The following is a 24152-nucleotide window of genomic DNA, read 5'->3' on the forward strand; positions in this document are numbered from 1 at the left end:
GGTATAATAATCATAGGATTGTTGTAATGTGTCAAGTGAGATAATCCACATAAAGCACCTACCACATTGCCAGATTCATCACTAGTGTTCAATAATTGTCATTTGTTTTTGTATGCAGATAAGCAAATGTATTAGGTAAGCAAATATAGACAACGAATGTCTGCTTGAGTGGCCACTACTTGTGTGTATGGCATATATACAAACAGATGAGAAGGAACATGCAGTGTAGCAAAGTGTAGAAATGGTTTGGTCCAGGAAACCGAGGTGATGACTCCTGACTTAAGCCAGATACATTTGGTCTCCTGGAAACTAAAGGAGCAAGGTACCCATGTGAAAACACCTATCTCAGGGAGAATAGAACTCCCCCCCGAACAAGCTTTTTTTTTTTTACCAGCTATTACCAAAGTGGATTGTCAGAGTCTTGTTTTGCTTCCTTTTTCCTACCAAACCACATTTTGAGCAAGGCCACCAGCAAAAGGGCAGGCAACACCCAGAGCGAAAGGGAAATGAGAGTCCTCCTCTGAATAAAACAGATTTAAATAATCTAAGATTTACAGAAATACCATGGATTTGCTAAACAAACCCCAAAGTGTAGGAACACTAGATCTTAAGTTCAAAATTTTCCTTTCTCAAGTTTTTTTTTTGACCGGTAAGGGGATCGCAACCATTTGGCATGGCGTGGTCCGCACCATGCTCAACCAGTGAGAGCACCGGCCATCCCTATATAGGATCCAAACCCGCAGCCTGGGCACTACCAGCGCCGCAATCTCCTGAGTGAGCCATGGGGCTGGCTCTCAAGTTTTTGAAAATAAATGTTTTCAACATTTATTTTCAACATTCATAGCTGATTTACTGTGTAAGACTAATTCAATGGCATATACTTTACCAATTAGAATTAAATTGTCAGGAAGATGGGCACATACATACATACATACATACATTTAGGGTGATAAAAAAATATTTTGATTGGTCAAATATTCAGGTTAACAGAATGCAGAAAGTAGTTTTCATTTTCTTTCTTTCTTTTTTTTTTTTAAAGATGACTGGTAAGGGGATCATAATCCTTGACTTGGTGTTGTCAGCACCACGATCACCCAGTGAGCCAATCGGCCATCCCTATATAGGGATCCGAACCCGTGGCCTTGGTGTTATCGGCACCACACTCTCCTGAGTGAGCCATGGGCCGGCCCCGGTAGTTTTCATTTTCAAATGGGTTGACTTCATCTGTAAACCAAACTTCTGTATCAAACAGATTTATGACAAGATTGTCACCTAAAGCCACAAATCCTATTTAATATATGAGTAACTGACAGTTCTGGAACCTTAAAGGAGGTAAATGTGCTAATAGCTCCTCTTCTCCAGGGCAAGGCTAATGCTAAGAAAACTATGATATAAGTAGTTTTCCTTTGGCACCTTTCAACCTTTTTTTACCCCTAATCTCTTGGGGCTTTGGAGAAAATAGGCTTGATTAAATTAATTCACTTGGAAGCATTAAGTGGCTCTTAGAGAAATACTTTCATAAAAAAAAGAAAAACAGCAAGATTCAAACAGCGTTGTACAGAACCTTTCTAAGGGTGAATACAGTGTGAGGGTCAGGGAAGGTGGTGTAGCATAAAGTGGTGATGCCCAGATACTATTGCCTGGCAAACAGATACCCAACCACCCATTTCTGTGTCTGACTCCAAGAGTCAGCTCGTCTAGTATCCTAGATTTTTAGAGATTCTTCCTGTCATCTACTTCTGAAACCACAAGTTCCCTACATTTCAAATCCTTTTTGTTGATGGGGGTTAAAAGAATGTAGGGAGTTAGAAGAGGTTCATTATTTATAAATCAGGAACCAAAATGCATGATCATCTTCACACAAGTTAGATATAACACTTGCAATATATATTTCTAATATGTTTGACACAGAAATCATCACGCTTTTAGCTAATTAAAAAGCTAAGTTGCTAAAGGTTACCTTAAAAAAAAAATAGTGGGAGAATGTGGAAGAGAATTGAAATTAAGCAGTTTCTTTCAGCTTCAATAAATCTATTTTGCTATCAGCTGGGCCAAAGGTACAAATTCTAGGAATTTCACAACGAGGTTTTCTCTAAATATGACCTTCTCACCTAGGACCAAAATCCTTTTATTTTTTATTTGATTTTTCACTCTCAGAACTGAGAGCTGGGGAAAATGATTACTAAATTGTTCTCTTTATATATGATATGATACTTTGGTCAGGCTGTAATTCTTTTTAATCAGCTATGAAATGGCTTACCAGATTTTTCAGCAGTGTGGACAGCTCCTTTGTAAGAGTAGAAAACTTGACAAAAGCAGTGCCAAGATCGGGGTTGTCTCGACTTAAAAAATTACTCCCAAACTTATCAAGAACTTGTGCATAGTTTTCTTCATTTTGTACATGGTCTAAAAAAGAAGAAAGGAGTATGAGTTATTATTTGCCACAATGAAGGGTTATTTTGAACACTGATCACTAGAAACTCTCAAAAGGAAAGCACAGAGAACCTGCATCAATTATTTACTGAACACACCCAGAAGGTGGGTACACTGAATGTTCTAACTCTATTAAAGGAGGTTCCCCCTTTTTCTTTCATAGCATTTAGTTCATTTATATTCCAATTAATCCACTGACTCCCCATAGTTTGAGGGATCAAATTATCATCATATTTATTATAAGAGAACAAGAAGAAAATCCTCCTTGGAAAATCAATCTTGGATTGCAAAAGAAAAATCCATGTGTTGTAACAGGTTTCTTTCTCAGCAACTAATCTTCATTTTCTTTAATTCTGTCTAAGCCCCAGGTCTGAGGAACAGCATTAGTAAAATGCTTTTCACATACCATCTCTTGGTGCAAAATGTTCATGCTTGGATCAGATGGATCTACGTTTGAAATTCGGTTTCAGCACCTATGCGCTGGTTACCTTATCAGTTTAACTTCCATGCCTACTACCCTTAGCAAGCATATAAGAGGCATTAATTATGTTTGTGAATAAGTTTCTCCTCTCTAAGCTTTGGTTTTACAATCTATAAAATGAGGCTAACATCTACCTTATAGGATTGTGGTGTTGATGAGCTGACACAGAACATACAAAAAAGTTTCTCAATAGAGGGAATGTTCCATAAATAATAACTCCCACCTCCTTGAAACACCTTCTTTACTTGGCTACCAGAAAATCATACTTTCTTAAGTGTCCTCCTACCTCCTAGTGCTCCTCTCTGTAGTCTTTGCTACGTCTTTATCTCTCTGGCCTCATCATGTTGGAAAGCCTGAAGCCTCGGTTTTGGGGCCTTTTTTCTTCTTTTATCTATGCTTGTTCTCAGCTGACAACTCTCAAATTGATACCCCTAGCCAAGACAACCCCATCCTTGAAATACAGACATACAGTTGGTGCTCCGTATCTGTAGGTCCCAAATACGCAGATTAAACCAACTGCAGATTACGTACTGTGCAGTTAGGCCTATGATGACTTCATCTATACTTAACACGTACAGACTTTTTTCTTGTCATTATTCCCTAAACAATACAGTATAACTATATACGTAGCATTTACATCGTGTTATGTATTACAAATAATCTAGAGATAATTTAAAGTACATGAGAGGATGTGTATAAATTATACGCAAGGAGTATGCCATCTTATAGAAGGGACTTGAGCATTCACGGATTTTGGTATCCATGGGAAGTCCTAGAACCAATCCCCCATGGATATGATGATGGTATATTGAACTGTCTATTCAATATCTCCACTTGGATGCCTGATATCTATGTTCAATCTTAACACATCTAAAACCAAACCCGTGATCTTCTGCCCAACCCTCTTTTATCCACAGTCCCCAGTCTCTGTGAGTTCATGGTAAATACATTCTTATAAGTTGTTCACGCAAAAAACCATCAAATTATACTTGATTTTTTTTTTCTCACATCCCAGATGCAATCCACTGGCAAATCCTTTTGCACTTACCTTTAAAATATATCCAAAATTTGACAACTTCTCACCATCCCTGTGGGTATCAACCTTATCCAACATCATCTCGATCACTGCCAAAGCTTCTGAACTGGTCTCTTTGTTGCTTATCTTGCTCCCCACATTCTGTTATCAACACAGCACCCAGTGTTACCCTGTTAAATTGTGCATCAGATCTTATGACTCCTGTGGCAGACATTACCACCCATCATGGATATCCCAATCCTTAAAGGCTTATGTTACACCTGTGGTTTTTTTTTTTGGCTAGCTGGGATCTAACCCTGGACCTTGGTGTTATCAGCATTATCCTCTAACCAACTAAGCTAGCTGGCCAGCCCTCTTGCAGGCTCATGGTAAGGAGTACTACATTTCCCCAATCCTTTAAGTAAGGCATACAGTATGGCTTGTGCTGACCAAGGCAACCTGAGTGCAGGTGATGTGTATCACGTTCACGTGGAAGCATTTTGGATGCTTGTGCTCAACTCCCCATCTCCCTCCTCCTCTGTTGTGGTATAGAGAGAAGCATGAATTTCTATGGAGGCCCACAGTACATGCCTAGTATTTACTGAATGAATAAATGAACAAATATTTATCAAGGTCATATCTTTAAAGGCTTAATCCATACATCTCCTTTTTATAAAGCCTTCCCTTAGCCGGAAATAATCCTTGCTTGCCTATAATTCTGTGTACCACTACTGCAATATTTTCCACCTCATCACATATATCTACATGTCTTTCCCTATCATCAGACCACTAGAGACAGGAATTGCCTCTGGTTCACCTCTGCATTCCCACACAAAAGATACCACTGCAGATTTTTTAGTGAACTGCACTTATGAAGCTAGGGCTCAGTAAATATTTGTTGACTTGAATTTGTTGAATTTCTTTTCAGGAATTTAAGAAATATTCCCTTCTCAAATCTCATAAGTTGTTTAATAATTGAGACGAAATTTTTAAAAATTTAATTTTCAAAACACACCCTCAATAAATGCATGAGAGCAGTAGGCATTCATGAAACAGAACATGACTCTGGATTGGGGAATAACTCGGGAAGTCTAAATACAATAAAGAAAACAAGTGCCACAGTAGTCCAGTGAAATGAAATGAGACCCTAGCAGCCTTCTAATCATCACCACATTAAAAATTCATGATGCCTACAGTGCTTGTCAGCATTTCAGGCTGAGATCTTTAAAAAGATAAAATGCAGCTCTAGTTACTGCCCAAGTTCACTCCAGAAGCAGCTCAGAAAAACACAAAAGAAAGGCCACATCAGCTCAACAGACAGGATGCATCTGTCTGATCTCCCTCATATGCTGGAGCTAACCCGATACCTTCTGTATGAGGCCAAAGTGCCCCACCTCCCGTGACACCCTTTTCTGCTTTTGGAGGTCAGTGAAAAATAATCCACTTGCCTGTTCATTTCTACTTCCAAGGGAGGTGTCTCAGTGGTAAACATAAGTATATGATGGGCTTTTTTTGTTTGCTTTAAATTACAAAATATTTCAGATGAAATATATAAAAATATTTTAGATTAACAGAATACCCATATACCTACCACTTAGCTTAAGCAATAAAATATTATAGAACGGTTCTCCACTCCCTCACCCCTGTCTCTACTCGATTCCAATCTCTTCCCTCCCTCCCTCCCTAGACACAGCCATTATTCTGAATTTGGAATTTCATACAGAGGTTAGAAAGAAATATGAGAAGCTCTCAGTCTATCAGTGATGACAGACTCACTAAAAATAATACGGACTTAGCTAAGGGCTAAGGCAGAGACAGGCCATGGGAAGGGAGTGTTGGCATGTGTTGAGAAATTTCTCTGACCCAAATGCTTCCTATGATATATTTCACCCTCACCAGAACCTTGCAAGGGAAGAGTTATGCTTATTAGATAGGTAAAACATAAGATTTAGGCTGGCCAGTTGGCTCAGTCGGTTAGAGTGCAGCTTGTAACACCAAAGTCAAGATTTTAGTTACCCGTACCAGCCACATGTAAATAAAACAAAACAAACGACCAACAAAAAAACACAAAATGTGATGTGAGAGAGGCAGATGATGAGACTGGATAAGTAAGTACAGAAGTACAGGCTAGGTCATGGGTCCTGTATGTTTTGCTAATTCCACAATTGAATAATCATGTAATCTCTATCTCTGTGTATGTATATATCTATCTATGAATATGTATGTGTGTATATATAGATATCATAACATGTCATATCTATAATTTCCTAGTGTAGATGCGCATCTTAAAATATAACAGTTGAGTACAATATATCTTGGGATAATAATAATAATCCTATGAGAGTAAAAACAATGGGAATTAAATGTAAGATGCTTAGAACAGTGCCTGGCATACGGCACGTGCCCCCAAAATGTCAGCCAGTATTACCTCTACACCCATGACTACTTATCATACAGACAGATGTAAGTTATATCAAACAGTATAGGAACATAGGTCTCATGTTTTAGGGTTTTTTTTTTTTTTTTTTTTTTTTAACGTACTGCATTATAAATCTAATGGTGACAATTTACTAGAAAGATTATACACACACCCTCCTTTGTACAAAATTAAGGGCTTACCAAGCACATCAACAAGCACAGAGCGTGAGAGGGTAAGGAGATATGACTCTGGTGGAGAAAACAGCAAGGGCAGAGGCAGAAGGGAGAGACATATTACAAAGCACAGTAAGCCATCTGAATGGGATATCAGTTCAGGGGTATTGGGAAGAAGAGGGAAATAAAGCTTTGTTTTAAGATCTTTACTATATCCGAGTGCTAGAAGACTTTTGGGAGTGCGGTACACTGGGGGCTGGGGGAAGTAGGTGAGGACAGAGATTGGATAAAAGGAAAGAAAAGAAAAAAGAGAAACCTGATCCATCCATTAAAAGAAGACAAAATTCTTTTCTATTATTTGAAAAAAATTTCTGGCATTCATGGCACTGTTGCAGAATGTAAGATAGGTGAAAAAAAGAACAGAATAATTTAATTTTACCAACTGGACCAGAAAGAGCCATTTAGAATTTCAACTGCCAGTATTTCTTTGGGGAGATGACTACGATATACTAATCACCTAATATGTTTCATGCTTTATAAAAGGGCCTTTACATACATTCCAACACTTAACCCCTCCAGTAATATATCAGTAGTGATTTACTATTCCAGTAAGAATGGTCGTAACAGTTTGTTGGGTGTTCATTATATGCCAGTCATTGCACAAAGCACTTTGCATACATTACTTCATTCACTCTTACTAAACAAGTACATGAGACAAGTACTATTATCATCCTCATTGTGTAGATTACAAACACTTGCCCAAGATCATACAATTCAAAAAAAAGGAAATTTAAACTCAGACCTTTTAAATCTCAGAGTTGGAAACTTTTCCTCGTTAGAAGATCAGAATGCGTCACCCCTAAATATGCCACTTTGGCATAAGGATTACTTTGAGCTAAAGGCAATTAAAAAACAGCAGATAAAGGAGGAACTTCTGCACTTCCCCTTTCTGCCTAAAAGCAGGGCATAAATTTCCCTTTTTGAAAGTGTTTTCTCCCTTGCCCCCATACTAGGAAGAGAAAAACTTGTCACAGGAATCAGAGTGTCAGCACCAAGATCAGTCTGCATAAACGAACCTTACTCAAGTAATCCCTATCTTCCATTTGTTTCCCCCATACATTTGCCTTCCCCAGAATTCACTGCCCTAAAAGCCCAAATTCCTTTTGTCTTGTCACTTTCTCCACAATTTATCACCCTTTGTTAAAAATGGTACATAAGAACCCAGACCTAACAGCTTTTTAAAAATCTTTTCTGTGAGGCCCTCTGTATGCATACTAAATAGAGCTTTTCTTCTGTTAATCTGTTTTTTGTGAGTTTAATTTGCAAGTCCCAGCCACTGAACCTAAGAGGGTAGAAGAAGTGTTTTTTCCCCTCCCCTCTACACCGCACATACTAAAGAGGGATAGACCTAGGTTCAAATACCAGGTCTATAAACTTACTACCTGTGTGGTACCTTGGTTAAGAAACTCTATCTTTCTAAGCCTCATCGTCCTCATGTATAAAATCACAATAATAATGGCATTTATCTCATGGAGATATTATGAACTTAAGTAAAATACCACATGCCAAGTGCCTGGCACATGATATGATAAGCTGAATAAACGACAACAATGACGACAATGACAATACCAACTGACCATTGCTGGCCACTGCAGTGGAGCCAGGCTTTTATCCTCTGGACAGTTGGCAGAGGCTTCAGACAATACTCTGAAATCAGTAATAGCACTCAGAGTTTATATCCCTAGTGGCTGGCAATAACAAGTGCCTTAGGAATACATTAAAATTCAATATTCTTTAAACATACTTTGTATATTCATGCCTTTCTCAAAACTTTCAGAACCATAGCAATTATTAAACAGGCCTTTCTCTGAAGGTTGTCTGCCTGCCACTCTGTGTTAGAACTTACCAAACTGGGCAATTTTCACAAAACCTCCTGACTGGCCTGCCAACCCAACCTTTCATTCTCAGGCACTATAATTATGGCTGCCATTTATTAAACACTATGTAGTGTGATCCATCATGGTAAATATCCTAAAACTCATGTGATACTCCTTGAAGGCAGTTATTTTATAGATATGAAAAGTGAAACTTGGGGGTGAAGCCAGGAGTAGAACCCAGCTTCGTGTGATTCCAGACTCCATCTTTTTCCACTAACAGATTCAGGAAAGACTATCATGGATAGTAGAATATTGTGTGCCACACTATCTATCCAGAATCCACCGTGAAAGTCTTGATACAGGAAAGTCAGGAATACAAAGATGAAAAAAGGTCTTCCTGTCCCATAATAATATTGACAATGTAATGGTTATAATAATTAGTTGCAATTAAAATTTTTGATTACTTAATGTGCCAGGAATTGTGTGAAGTATTTTTCCTGTATTATCTCATTTAATGTTCACAAAATCATGCTATTATTACTATTCCTATTTTACAGATGAGAAAAATCGTTTAGCTAGGTTAAGGAAGTTGCCCCCAGTCACAGAGCTAATAAGCAGTGGTGACAGGCATTGACTCCAGAGCCTCTACTCTTAACCAGTATGCTCACTTAAGTGTTGGAATCTCTAGAAGTTTTCTAATTTGAGTCAGATGCCAAGCAATCCAGGGACCTGAAAATTTACGTCTTAGTTCTAGCCTCTCCCGTCAAAGCTGATGACAGCATTAATTTCATCATCTATAAAATAGGTCTGATTGACTGCTAAGTGGTAAAGGTATAATATGGAAAGGTCTTTTGGGAAAAAAAGAAAAAAAAAAAAATAACCTCAACAAAAAACACTATAAAATCACAAGGCATTATTTCTATTTAATGGGTATAACAAGACCTTGAAAGCACTTACAATAAATTCATCCTAAAGAGCATCCCCAACCAGGACCAAGCACAACTCTAACGTCCACTGAGGCATTATTTGGTGGAGGAACACAGAACACAAGACTGAGTGAAACAGAAACCTGGGTCTGAATCCCCACTCTGATCCTAAGTGGACATGTGGGACCTTTGAAAATGTACTTAACTTTCCTGGGCCTCAATCTCATACGTGAAATGGGATAATGCCTATCAAGTAAATAGCAAGGCTCTAAAAACATCTTTGCTTTTATTAATTTCATTTACCATGAGATTCAGGGCTGAAGTTCTGATGCTAATGAGCATCAGATATAAATTTAAATGTTACAGTATTTGTTGGAGGATTCCAGGATACAGAAGACAACTGTGGATCAAATCCCAGATCTTCCACTTACAAGCTATGGATCCAGGGCAATTTATATACCATTTCTGAGTCTGCTTTCTTAACTGTAATAATAACCGCTTGAAAGGGTTATTATGAGAAATGGATGAGAAAAGCCTGTAATGTGCCTGACCCGGTATTTGGTATATGGTGGGTGTTTACAAAATGCGAAGCACCATCCCTCACTTGAAAGTGAGTCTCACTTCCTTAGCTTTCCAAACTCTCTTTCTCTAGCTTCTCATCCAGGGTCTTGATGCAAGTTCTCTTCTGTGCCAAGAGTCTAGAGAAACATGTGTTTATTGTTTTATCTTCAGGAGCTTAGACAAATCTTCTGGAGGACAGCTTGGATACATGCACTATTTATACTTCAGTCATACAACCTATGCAAAATTCTCCTATCTGTAAGCTCTATCACAATTTCAGGCCTCACCCTTCCTCTTTCAAGACAAAATATAAGTGTAACACACCAAGCAGGCTTGTCATTTCACTCTCAGCCTCTTGCAATACGGAACTTTTGACTTTACCTAATTTGTTATATACCTAGTTTTTAGCAGTAGGCCTGGCACATAATAAGCACTCAGTAAAATGATCATTGCATGTAGTGAATTCTCCTGGAACACATCTTTTTCCTTCTTCCAAAAAATACTTAGCATTGGCCATGTGCCAAGTATATAAAATACAATGAGCTATAACTGCAATAATAAAGCCATGTAATATATGTCATAAATTATAGTGCTGACATAAAGAGGGAAGTGATAAAATCTCTTATACTATCCTATACATACTTTGTACCACTAATCATACTTTAAAAAATTTAATTACATTTCTTTTTATAATTGTAAAAATAATTCACGTGCTATAACAGAGATGTCTAAAGATAAAAATTATTCCTCTCCCCTTTTCCAATTCCACTTCCTTAAAATATGCAAAAAAGGTTAATAATCTAGAGTGTATCTCAGTGAAACTTTCTGTATGGTTAAAAAAATACACACAAATATAGGGAGTTTTTCACCCCTTTCTTCAATTTTTAAAAAACCAAATGGGTATTACATGAGGGTACTTCAGAAAGTTCACAGATTCATATTACCTTTTAATTCTATTTTTCCATGACCTTTTTGAAGTACCCTTGTATATAAAACTCCACGGCTTGCTTTTTTGCTACTGAATAAAGATCATGAAATTCAATGCCAATAAATCTAATTATTTTAACTGTGATTATGTTCCATAATAAGCTCTACCACAATTTATATAACAAGCCCCTTACTGAGAGACTTCCAAGTTGTCTGCAGTTTCTGTCATCAAAAAATAATGCCAAAATAAATATTCTTTTAACAAGTTTATTCTTATAACATGCTATTACTTTATCTTTAGAAAAATACATTCACAAAAGCAGGATTGCTGGGTAGGTAGGATGTACATTTCAAATTTTAATTAATATTGCCATGTTCCTTTCCAAAGAAGTTGGTTGTAGCAATTCACGTTCCCAATAACAATGCAAATATAAAAGGGCCTACACCCATACCAACACATAGATGTTATTGTTATTTTTAATTCTTGCCACACAGATATGAAAAATCTGACTAAAGTAAGCCTGTTTTTTTGTATCTTATCGTCCAATTCCTTTTCTGCTTGTTTACATACCTCACCTAGTTTTCCATTGCCTGTCTTTTCCCTATCAATTCATAAGACTGTCCTGTATAAGAATAGCAATCTTTTGTAATATGTGTTGTAAATATTTTCTCCCATTTGTCTTTTAACTTGTTAATAGTGTCCTTTGCCCTACAGAAATTTTTTAATTTCATGTAGTTAAATATATCAATCTTTGGCCAAAAGAGTTTTGGGTTTCCTGTCTCCCTTATGTTCCTGAGCCTAATATTTAATGCTTTTAAAAAACATTTAAATCTTTAATGCAAAGCAATGTATTTGTTTATATAGCACGAAGAAGGATTTTAACATTATTTAAAGTATGTTCTTAAACTTTTTAATAGTTAGCGTAGCTTTATTCTCTTTTCAAAATTTAATTACTTAATCCATCTGCAATGGATTTATGCATGAGAAAGAGTACTGACTTTATTTTCTGTCCTCTGTATGAGAATATATTGCTATTTAACACTGCCTATGGAACACAATCATTTAGTATTTGATAAAATAAAAGAACACATGAACAACTAACACTTGGATGGAACAGGTTAGGTTTCACAAAAAAAAAAAAAAAAAAAAAGATAATTGAGCAGAAATTTGAGAAATGAATAGTTGTTTAACAAACAGATTTGGGGTAAGGACATTCAAGGCAGGAGGTAACAGCATACCATGTAGGCACCATAAAGTACCCAGTTATAAAGAAGCTAGTGTTTGCTTGAGTGGGCAGAGATACAGAGAGACTAACAGGGGGGTGGTTGGTCTCTCCAGAGCTCACCATTCTTGGTCTAGAACTAGAGAGGTTTAAGGTTTTAAAAGTACTGCCCTCCATGCCTTTTCACCACCAGACTGGGGTTCAGATTCTTTTTGCCATAGCAATCCATGAAAACAGCACCACCCACCATGTGACCCTGAAAACAATTTGTTTTAATTTTACAGATGATCTGTTTTACTTTTATTGGGGAATGGGAGCTGGATTTAGAGTCAAAACTTCATGTCCTTAGATCCAATGCTGACTAACTTAGAAACAACAGATACTTGATTAAGACCAAGTTATTTCACTTCCCTGAGCCTCAGTTTCCTCATCAGTTCCCACCACTGCTCACCGCACAGGTCTATTGTTAAGATTAAAGGCAAAGTCCCTAGAGGCAGAAAGCCCCATGTACCTTTTTTTTTTTTTTAATTGCCTTTCTCCATGCCACTTTGGATGAGTCATTCCTATAATTTCTCCAGGTCATTTTGAATTTGGGTTTGTTCTTTCAAAGTTCTAGCCAAGCCTCAGCAAGAAACTGCCGCAGCACCTAGGGCATTTTCTGGAAACCCAGCACGCATACTCCTATGTCTGCAGCACTGACAAATCCATTAACTAACAGAACCCCAAGAAAAAGATGCCTTTAGAGTTCCAAAGGGCTATTACTCAGGCTTTAAATAGCACCCGAACATCAGTCCCCTACAGCAGAAGCAGAAATGTTCTCTCTTCTGGCTTCATCATTCAGGCTTCCTAACTGCCAGAAGAAATACACATCACACTGTGGTTTGCTGATGGCTCTGTAGGTTATTGCAATGCTTTGAAATCTGGCCCTTAAGAAAAGCTAGCAAGGAAGGAAAAAAAAAAAAGAAAAGCTAGCAAGGAGACAACCAGTTCCTCCCCTACTTCAGCTTTTAAAAATACGGCCCCACATTTTACTATTAATTCATAAACTTTCATTAAGCACCTGTACTGGGATACAAAGGTTATTTAGGTCATTAGGTTTGTGGCTTTGGGTACGTCCTTAGTCCTGAGCTTTAGCTGCTTGGGTTTTTCATTATGTGTAAAATAAAATTTCATTATGTGTAAATAAAATGAAAAGAACTAGGTTCTTGCCCTGCTAAATGAGGTAGCCTAGTATAGGAACTGGTCTGAGCAGATACTCTCCAGACTGATGTTCTCCAAATTATTTTGATCATACATCCCTGTCAATAAAACATTTTAAAGCATTTCTGATCATTGCTTATGTATTTACATAACCACTTATTAATATTCCATATATTATATGCATAGAATATATTACATACTAATGTACTGTTTATATAAATCAATGGTTCTGACCTCAATTTCAGGGATTCCAAAATTCTGCTTTGCAAGATTTTTGTTTTGTTTTGTACTCTGAGAAGCTCTGTTGTTGTTCTGAGATAAAGGAGTCTAACACCCCAAAATGTTCAGAATCACAGAGGAAACATTAACTGAACCTAAAGACAAAGCTTCTTGCTCTCTCCGGGTGCAAAGTCTAGTGAGTGTGTGGGAAGGGCAATGGCAAATGTGCACAAAGGAAATAAAAAAGGGGCAGGTCTCTCTGGTTTCAGTGGCTGGAGAAATGCAGTATTTGTTGCACATACCCCTTAGGGTATATATATATATAGTGTACTTTAGAGGTCACAAAAGTTTCTTCATCTCATTTCATACCCACTATTTCATAAATAGACAGGATGAGGATCACTTTCTCTGTTTTATTAATAGGAAAACGGAGGTCCTGAGAAATGAAGGGACTTGTTAAGAAATACTCAGTTACTTCTTCCTAGAATAGAGGTCATATCCCAGCTTTCTGGCTGGGAGCCTCCTTAGACTCCTCACTGTGCAGGCAGCATAGAACACCCCCAAATACAACCTCAACACAGATCTTTCCACTTCATACCTGGAAAAGGCATCACCTTGAATGTGGACAAATATAAAAGAATGAAAGCTGTGAAGTGCATAGATATGCTAGGTGCTCTGTAAATGTATGTGTTTGTGACGCAGAATACATACAACGAAAATAAATTAAAAAGGAACCTGGCTGATAAATATTTCTTTTTTTTAGCTCATCTGAATTTTCTATAGCAAACACATTAATAACACCATACTTTCACAGTGTGAAAAAAACCCAGAAAATGCCAGTGAGAAAAATCAGCCTCAGGTGTTCCAGAGCGTCTCTGCCCCCATCCATACACATACCTCTCCATAAAGTATGGTTTGATCAACTATCTGAGGCATGAAAGATCTGAGAATATCCTTCTGTTGTCTGTGAACCAAGTGACAAAACTGGCCAAGCAAAATCATCAGTGACAGAGTTTTTCCATCAACTCTAAGTATTCTGTCTTATGGCACTGATTATCAATAAAAAAACACTTCAGAATCAATTGCTTGCTTGATTTCCACACCCAAACAGGGCATCAAAAAAACCAATAAGTAGTTATCTCTCTGGCTAAAGACTCAACTGGAGAGATCTCTGCAGTCCTAGAAATAGACACTTTAAAATTCATGTCCACATGCAAACCATAAATGGAATTCAACACACACACACACACACACACACACACACACACACACACACAAACGAGAGTGCTTTCTAGAGGTTATCACGGGGCAGGATTGCCTTCAGATGGTGTCTTATGTAAAGAACTATGATGAATTTGCTTAACATGTGATATTCCACATGGTTAGGAAAGAGGGAAGATTTTAGCAAAACCTGAGAAAAGACCACTCACTGAAACAAAACCAAAGACCTGGAATTCCTCTGCAGACTCTGCTACAATTTAAATGCAACGTCTTTATATAGGAAATTATAATCCTAGTTTGATGAGACATAAACCATTCAAGTGTGGTCAAAATGCAATTTAGAATAAGAGGCAGCAAACTATAGAATCTTGACTGTAATTGTCAAGGAGGGTCTGTCTAAGGCAGAAAGATGGTCCTTGAAGATAACTAGAAATAGTCATTAAACTGAATGCTTTTATGTAGACAGTAAAAAAGGATTAGTTCAGAAAGAATGAAAGCCACAATGGACTCTACCTGGCACACTCAACAAATGGTGGCTAGTATTTCTATCAAAATAAGACCATTAAGGCAGAGAGATACTTTTTATAGTTACCTTTAACAGTATTTTTGTTGTTTTCCTCCTGAGGCCTTAAAAAACAACAAAAAACCTAAACTACTGGTTGTGGAATGAATGCTCACAGTTTTATTTAAAAATAAATTAAATTTCTCATGATGTATACCCCAATTAAAAAAACAAGCACACATCATAAAAAATTAACTCATTTTAAGTAAAACTGAGAGCACTCATTTCACAATCGGCAAAACAGAGGAATTGCATAAACATGCATGTGCTCGCACACATGGTGAACAGCTTCTGATTTCAAGTAACAGAATATTTAAGCCCATGGCTAGAATCTAAAAACTGGAATTTCCTAAAAAGTCCAGAGTTTTAAGATCATTCTAGAAAGAGACTGATTTTTCTAAAGTCATTGTTTTGAATTCGTCTAGTTTTATTCCCATGTAATTTGAAGAATAATGCTCTCCTTGGACAAAGATATTTACATATGGAAAAAGCCCCCTTCCTTGACCATTCTGAAGGGATTCATGATTTCAATTTGTTTTTACCTCTTAAGAAGTAGGAGTAATAATGAGCTCACAGAATGCAAAATGCCTTGAAGGCCCAAAGAAACTTTTTTAGACTTTGCTCAAATCACCACCACTACTGCTACCACCACTGTATTTCTATCTAAAGCCTTCTACTTCTGAGGGCTTAACAATTATTATTATTTGCTTTAGTAACAAGCTCACTTTAATTCAAAAAGATATTTTAAAAATCCAGTTATCTTACAGCAACTTGGAAAACAGCAAAAAAGGTAGTTTCTTAAACACAGACCTGTTGCTTTTTGTATACCTTTCAACATTTTATTCTTTCATAACTTTCTATTAAAATCCTAATCTATTTTATTTTTTATCTATGGCTGTTAAGAAAAATTTTCTCCCTAATCCATGGGATTAAAAGTAGCATTAAATGACACCATGGTAAGATACCAAACTTAATTTCCAACTTTAGTAAAAATTGACTTCACACTATACCTTCAAATTTGAGAAAATATTTAACTAAAAAAGAGCTGAAATGAAGTTGCTTGGCTACAAAAGCATCGGCTTCCTATCCACTAATTTAGTACTTTACCTTTAAAATCTTAGATTTCATCATTGTACTATGAGCTATTTCTTAAAATAGATAAATCAATTTAACAAAATGAAAATCTGGAGAGAACATCACATTAATTTTGCTTTAAAAACGCTCTCTTATAAACTACTTATGTAATTCTAAATTAAAGAAAATGGGAGAAAAAAGTGAAAGGCAATGAGAAAACCAATTGCTTTCTTTCTTGCAGGAAAAAAGCTATGAAATTGTTTCTAACAATCTAGCTGCATTTTGGAAATAATACTTCTATATCATATGCTTGTAATTAAACTGCATATCACTCCATTTTTTTTTTCCCACAAAAATTAAAAGATTTAAGAGCCCCAATTTTCAGACTAATAATAAGTTTCTAGGGAGCACCATGTGTTACTAATAAGTTAATATCTATTCCAAATATTTCTTGGCATAAATTTTAAGGAAGCCACCATATAATAATAAAAAACACATTTTGACTTAAGCAATATATATATACACACACATGCACATATATTTATTTATTTATATTTATATACTTTAACACAGAAAAAAGACCTAGTAGCAAGAATACCTAGGTCTTTACTCCCAAGGAAAAGCACACACTTGTGTGGTTTAGGTCATAATGTATCTGTTCAAAAAGATTAATGTTTCAACCTAATTCATTTGGTAGAACAACAAGTATACCCCTGTTTATTATGTTTTTAACAACACTGAGAAGCAAGCAGTAAGCTCTTCCTTCTCAAGAGCCACACCTGATTTACAACATGCATGCACATGCCCATGCTTGCATGGGCAGAAATCCTATGAATGCCAGCCCACCTCCTACTGTACTGACCCAGGGTCTCTCACAAAGGCTGAGATCAAGATGCCAGCCAGGCTTCAGTCATCTCATGGTTTAACAGTGTTAGCAGATTTGCTTCCAGGTGGCTCATTCACATAGCTGGCAAGTTACTGGTGGTTTTTGGTAGAGACCTCTCTCCATAGAGCTGCTTGAGTGTCCTCAAAACACAATGGTTGGCTTCTTCCAAAGTAAATAATCAGAAAGAGTAGGGGAGGAAAGACCAGGTGGAAGCTATTGCTTTTATAAAATGGCCTTAGGAATCACATTGACATAACTCCTATTACATTCTATTCACTAGAGGGAAGTTAATAAGTCTTGTGCGTATGAGGGGAACAAGAATTAGGCTCCATCTTTGGAAAGAAAAAATACCAAAGAATTACAACATATTTTAAAACCTACACTGTGCACATCAAATTACTAGCTATTTTAAACATATTAGCAATAAGAGAGTGGGGGAGGGAGGAAAGGAGAAGGGGAAAGATCATTAAGGCAAACTTTCTAAATGACAATATGTTTCACAAATTAATATCGTTAAGACTTCAAAACTTAGAAGCAACAGAGGAAAACTGAATGGCCTGTAGATTTGCCCATTGGTCCAAGAAGTTCAAAAAATTTAGATTTTTTTTTTTTTTTAATGTCCTCATACACAGACAAGTGAGAGACAAATTCCCAAAGCAATTTTCAAGCTAAAGGGCTGGAATAGAGATAATTTGTTTTTCAAAAAAGAATTCCCCTTATTATTTCACTGCTTACTAATTAATACTGACAAAAGCTTACATGTAAAAATAATACATTTTAAGAGTAAGACCCTTCAAAATTTTCAACCACATTTCACATCACTTTGGGAAGGTGGGAAGGTGGGTGGATGGTAATCTCAAGCCAGAAATACAGAAATGTTTCTTAAATCTTTAAAGAACATCATATGGGTTTTGTGTCACTTAAGCACTGTGAGAAAACAAGAAAACTATAAAAACACATTGGAAACAGATACCAGGGTTCAGTCTCTTGTGGCTTCTTTGGATGAGGCCAAAAGCCCTTGGATGGGAACACTTGAATTCCACTGGGCGTATATCATGGAAATACATGCAGCGCCACTGTTTTACACATCTAGCTGTCTTTTAAAGAATTAAATGTGATATGCTGCCTACACAAGCTGACCAAAAACCCAAGTTCACTTTACTCATTTGTGACTACAGAAACCCTATCAGGCCCCAGCAGTCTGTGAGTAGCCTGGAGGGATCTGAGTTTATCCCCACATTTCCAAGCCACGGGCACAATAATACTTTGTGGTCCCTATCTGGGAACGACCGAAGTAATCCCACAATTACACGGCTGAGAGTTTACATTTGACCGATTCATTCGTGAATATTCATAATTAGTGAATATTTAACAGCCATTCTCAGGAAGCTTTCTAGGGAGAAACCTATTCAGCCAACATGTAGCAATTCATTCAGTACTTGTTGAGCCCCTGCCATATGTCAGATTGCAGACAAGTACAGAATAACTACAAAGAGCAAAGTTGGGAACAGCTAAGCTCTCCTTCCATTCAGTTTCATCTATAAAATGGTGACAATGTAGCATTTACAACCTTAGCAGTGCAGCATTTACAACCAATTAAACTCTTTTCCTCTGAAAGGTATTCCCTTGACACCTTCCTTAAATTTACCTCAGATCCCTTTTGCTATTTCTGTTTGTACCCTGTAAGCTTTCCTTTATAGCACTTTCTAGTTTCTAATTATAAACACTTTCCAATTTGATGATCTGATTAACATCTCTCTCTCCCATTGGACTGTCAAATTCATGAAGGCAGGGACTCTGATTTGTCCCATACATCCAATACCCAAAATAGGAGCATAAACATGTGCTCAATAAATACCTGTTGAACAAACTAATAAACTATGCTGATAAGTGCACAAAATACAAAATGAAAGACACAGTACCAGCCCTCATCAAGGAGTTCACTGGCCAGGGCAGCAGTTCTCAATTCTAGATGCCAGTTAGAATCACCTGGGGAGTAATTTTTCTTTTAATCCCAATACCTGGGACCTCTTCTGGAACCACTCCAGGAGTACAGGCCTGAGGAATGCTTATTTCTGCTTGAGAGTTCTTCAGATGATTCTAATGATCAGCCAGAGGTGAGAATCACTGGTCTAACGTAAGAGAGATGGTCAGCAATTACAACACAATGAGATATATACAGTATCTTATAGTAGCACTTGCTAAAGTCACTTCCTGTGATGACTGAGGTGGTCTTCTCTACTGTCCAATAAGGTAGTCACCAGTCATATGTGGCTACTATGCCCTCGAAATGTGGATGAGACTGAGCAACTAAATTTTAAATTTTATTAGATTTTAATTAAATCTAAAAAACCATATGTAGCTAGAGGCTACTCTAATATATAGTATAGACCTAGGAGAAAGCACACAGGAGAGCCCCTAACCAAAGCTGGGGGGATTCAAAGCTCAGTTAGCTATGGCCCCCATCCACAAGGAGAGTACAGTCCAGTGGAGGAGATGACAGTCAAACTCTGCATACACTCCTTGAACTCTCCTCATACCCATGCAGGGACAACCTCTCCCTCCTGTCATATTCAGGGCAGCTGTAACCAAGGAAACCCGTTAAAGAACAAGATGAAGCATATCCCCAAGAAAGAGAGACTTTGTGTGAGCTGCTGAATGATGTGGTCATTGTGGCCAAGCGAGGAAATGAATCTTGAGCAATGACACTTAGAAAAGAAAGAGTTACATTGAATCCCACTGGCACAATAAATATGGTGGTGTATTAGTCCATTTTATGTTGCTATAACAGAATACCTGAGACTGGGTAATTTATAAAGGAAAGAGGTTTATTTGGCTTACAATTCTGGGACAGCAGCATCTGGCACGGGCCTCAGGCTGCTTCTACTCATGGCGGAAAGTGGCAGGCTGCCAGTGGGTATGAGCAGATCACATGGTGAGAGGAGGCAAGAGAGAGAGAGAGAGAAGGTGCCAGGGTCTTTTTAAGCAACAAGCTCTCGTGGGAACTAATAGAGCGAGAACTCACTTATTAATCCACCCTCCCCCAGGGAGAGCATTAATCCATTCATGAGGGATCCGCCCCCATGATTCAATCAGTTTCCAACACTGCCACATTGGAGATCAAATTTCCGCATGAGTTTTGGAGGGGACAACGCGTCCAAACTCCATCAGGCAGCATCATACAACTGTCTCCTTTCTGTGGCTCACAAGCTAAGAGCCTCAAGCATGAACTATTACATTTTGGAGAACTGACAGTTATTCCTGAGGCAGATAATGGTTCATTAATCTCTTTATAAATCAGACTGGTCCGAAGCTCCAGTGGTGCAATCGGTTAGCGCGCGGTACTTATAAATCAGACTGGTCCAATGTTATCTGTAGAGTCGCTGAATTAATATAGAGAAGATCTAGCTGCCATTTTTTCCCATCTATCATTTGTTAAGCACCTTCTATGTGGCAGGTAGTATATGAGGGACCTTAAATATTCTTTCATTTTGTCCATACAATACCCTGCAAATTAGACATTTTCTTATTTCATGTTGAGGAAATTTAAGACTCATGGAAGTTAATGTACTTAAGTAAGTATGACAAAGCTGGAATTCAAATTTAGACCTACACTACTTAAGTTTCTCTTTATTTTAAAGGGTATGTAGTGTTCTATTATATGGATATTCTATAGTTTATGTAACAAATCCCATTTATTTTCTGTTTTTCAAAATCACAACCAAGGCTTCAGTGAACTTCTTGTATATATACATTTTAAATATATCTCTATTGGTGCATAACATACTTACTTACAGAAAAGTACATAAATACTAAGTGTAGCATTTGATGAATTATAAAAAAGTGAACTTATGTAACCACCACCAAAATCAGAAACAGAACAATATCAGTACCTCAGAAGCACCCCTTATGGCACCTCCTAGTTATTTACCCCACTCACCTCTCCAAAGAGTTAATATCTATAAAGGGCCTTCCACATTGTAGGAGTTCATTAAAACAAAGCAAAGGATGGAAGTTATAAATAAGGTATATAACTTAGGCTTAAAACAACATTTAGTCACTACATAACTAGAGAATAATTGTTTATCTTAAATAGAAGTTAGTGTTTTATTGGATATAAAGAAAATAGGGAGCAGTATCAAGGCACCAGGGTGCAAAATGTGTTAATTAATATTATAGAATGTCTCAAGGCCTAGAAGGTTTTCTTTAAAACAAGACATTGTTAGGTTTCCAGTTTAGTTAGGCTAGTGATTCCCAGCTCTGATGAGGGGGATAGGGCCGTAAAGTATCTGAGGGTTGAGTTTTACCTTGTTCATATTACTTTTGGCTGTATAATTTTATGATAATAAAATTTAGAGGAACCAGCATTTACTAACCCCCATGGCCTGGTAGGTCCTTTATAGATACTAGCTTATTAAATCCCTTCAACAACTCTGTAATATTACCATCCCCATTTTACAGATGAGAAAAATGGACGTTCAAGAAAGTGAAGTAACCAGCTCAGGGTAAGTGAACTTACCCTGCTAGTAAGTGGGTTAGCAAGGATGAAAACCTACATCTGTCCAATTTCAAAGCCTGTGCTCTTTCCATTACAGTCTGCTGCTTTCTCCTCCCAGGTTTTCTATTGGATTATAGACAAGTGATTTCTGACAGAAGTAACTCTGGGTAGGTGATCTGTTACTGTAATAATGTTAACAAAAGATGTGAGTTACAGGCCTTCTGACTCATTTTATGTTTCTAAGCCTCTCCTTTCCTGCTGTGCTAGAGTCTACCATTTCTCATGGTTACCCTCTGTTGTTCTTAATTTGGTTTGTTTCTTCCTTTACACTGAAAACTTTTGTCTCCAAGATGACAAAGTCACTAGACCAAAGCTAAAACATTTAGTTACATAGGTTATCTGGCATCCCTTTGATCAGAAGAAAATATGATAGTTGGCAAGTCTGTTGAGGTCTGAATTTAACTTTGCCCCCTTCTGTAACTTTTACCCCATGCCCATTGCCACTACTGATTTTCAAATAGGTACAAGTACAGTCAGGAAGAAAAAGATTCTCATGTATTTAACTGAGGCCACTGAATTATAGAGTGATCAAATACACAAAGAGATTTTAAACATCTCACATGTCATTTGAGACAAAGTTATCTATAACTCTATTAAGTTCTTAAATGTATAATAAAATCCACTGCAACTAATGTTTTTTCTCTTTTTACTTTGGAAACACTAACAGATTTGGGCTGATAGTAGAGACAGAGGTTACATTTCTTTGACCTATTTACTTTTCCACTTGTATCAAGTCTTCTATAAACTTAACACCTTACAAAAAACAGGAAAAACGATGTAGACATTATTTATGACTCATGTTATTGGATTTGATAAGTGCTTACCTTGACCAGAATTATATATTGCTTTTACAGATTTCTTCACTTTCTGTAGGGCTGTTCTATCTTGGTCTAGAGCCTAGAAGAGAAAAATAGGGGGGAAATGTTGAAAAATTTGGTAAATTAAAAAAAAAAATTAGAAAAACATTCATAACTGCATTTGTTTTGCTGAGCAGCAAAGCAACAGCAAACTAACAAATTTATTAACAATGAACCATTTCACAGACTGGAAGTGCTCAGCATTTGGATAAATGCAGAGTCACTCCACAAAGCTCAGTTTTGTGTGAAACGTATAATATGGTAGTCATTCAGTTACTATGCTAAGCTATGCATAGGAAAGAAAATACAAGACAACTAAGAAATTCTAACACTTGCTTCCTTTACTCATGAATTTATAACCTGGTAAGGGAGAAGGGCAAGCATAAGACATGTATGACACAATACCCAGGGAATGACTTATCACCTAATGGTAATTTCAGCAAGAAAAAACATTTAAAGAGATGTAATAAGTAGGAATGACCTAAAGAGCTTTTCACAGTGCTTTTAAATTTGCGGATTTTAGTGTTAAAAACATTAACTCTGACATATGGCAGTTAAAAAAAAATCTGTTTACTGAAAAAGCACAGTACAGAAAATGCTACCATGATGCTAGTAATGCTTTTATATAATTTCTTAAATAATGAAACAACACATCTACATCCATTTACTAGTGCTACAAGTGGGGGGCTTCTTGGGAACTGCTGCTGTTAATCCAGTTGCTAGATACACAATTGTGATTAGTTTGTTAAAATTGAGCAAACTGTATACTTAGGATATATACTTTTTTCTGTGTGTGTACTATACTTCAAAAACAAGTTTTAAAAGGAGTGTATCCAATACATATATGGCACACTTGAACTAATTTCTTAAAGTAACTTCAAGCCCCTCTGCCTCCCCAAGAGTCTATGGTCTACAGGCTAGGAATCTCTGGACGGTGTATAAAGATTTGGAGGGCATGAGTAATAACAGTAATAGTAGGAAACTTGTATACATAAAATTCTAGAACATTAAATGTACACTCACATCCATTACATGATCTAAACCTCAGAACTTCAAATGAGAAAACTAAAGCCCACGGAGGTTAAGTACCTCCGTGAAGATCACAAAGGGAGTTGAAAGGGGTAAACGCAATGACAGCAGGACCCTATCATTCCTCTTTTTCTGGAAAATGGTCTTTTCTGCCATTCTAAATATGTAGTTCAATTGTGGATCAACTCCTGTTTTCCTTTAGCTCCTGTTTTCTAGATACCAATGGCTGACCCATGCTGGGTACAGAGTCCTTCCCTAGGATTTCTGGGCTTGGGAACAGGGATCACTATGCTCAGTACCTTTCTGGTGATGTCAGCCTGGGACTGCCTGTGGTTTTGTTTCTAGATGTGTGGAAGAATTTCGCCAGACAGAATGATGTTAACAGAGATGGAGCACCAGAGATAAGAGGTGGAGATACTCCCGGTAGCATCTGAGTCCTTGCTTCCAACTGTCCCCAAGACATATGTCATTGCTAACCTTTGTACAGTCTGAGTACATGAGACAATAAATT

At 37.1% G+C, this 24152-nt stretch overlaps 1 protein-coding gene across 4 annotated transcripts in view; it reads right to left on the reverse strand.

Annotated features, from left to right (window-relative positions):
- The window catches only part of ASAP1 (ArfGAP with SH3 domain, ankyrin repeat and PH domain 1), a 365857-nt gene that overhangs the window by 135460 nt on the left and 206245 nt on the right, over positions 1 to 24152 (reverse strand). For all 4 annotated transcript variants that reach the window (XM_063079233.1, XM_063079232.1, XM_063079231.1 and 1 more), the window contains exons 4-5: positions 22580 to 22652; positions 2261 to 2406 (exon numbers count right to left, since the gene is read on the reverse strand). In XM_063079233.1, the coding sequence (XP_062935303.1) occupies positions 2261 to 2406; positions 22580 to 22652 (219 nt within the window). The remainder of the gene's footprint in view (positions 1 to 2260; positions 2407 to 22579; positions 22653 to 24152) is intronic.

The sequence above is a fragment of the Cynocephalus volans genome, chromosome 15, assembly GCF_027409185.1.
Source record: "Cynocephalus volans isolate mCynVol1 chromosome 15, mCynVol1.pri, whole genome shotgun sequence".
In the NCBI taxonomy this organism is placed as follows: Eukaryota; Metazoa; Chordata; class Mammalia; order Dermoptera; family Cynocephalidae; genus Cynocephalus; species Cynocephalus volans.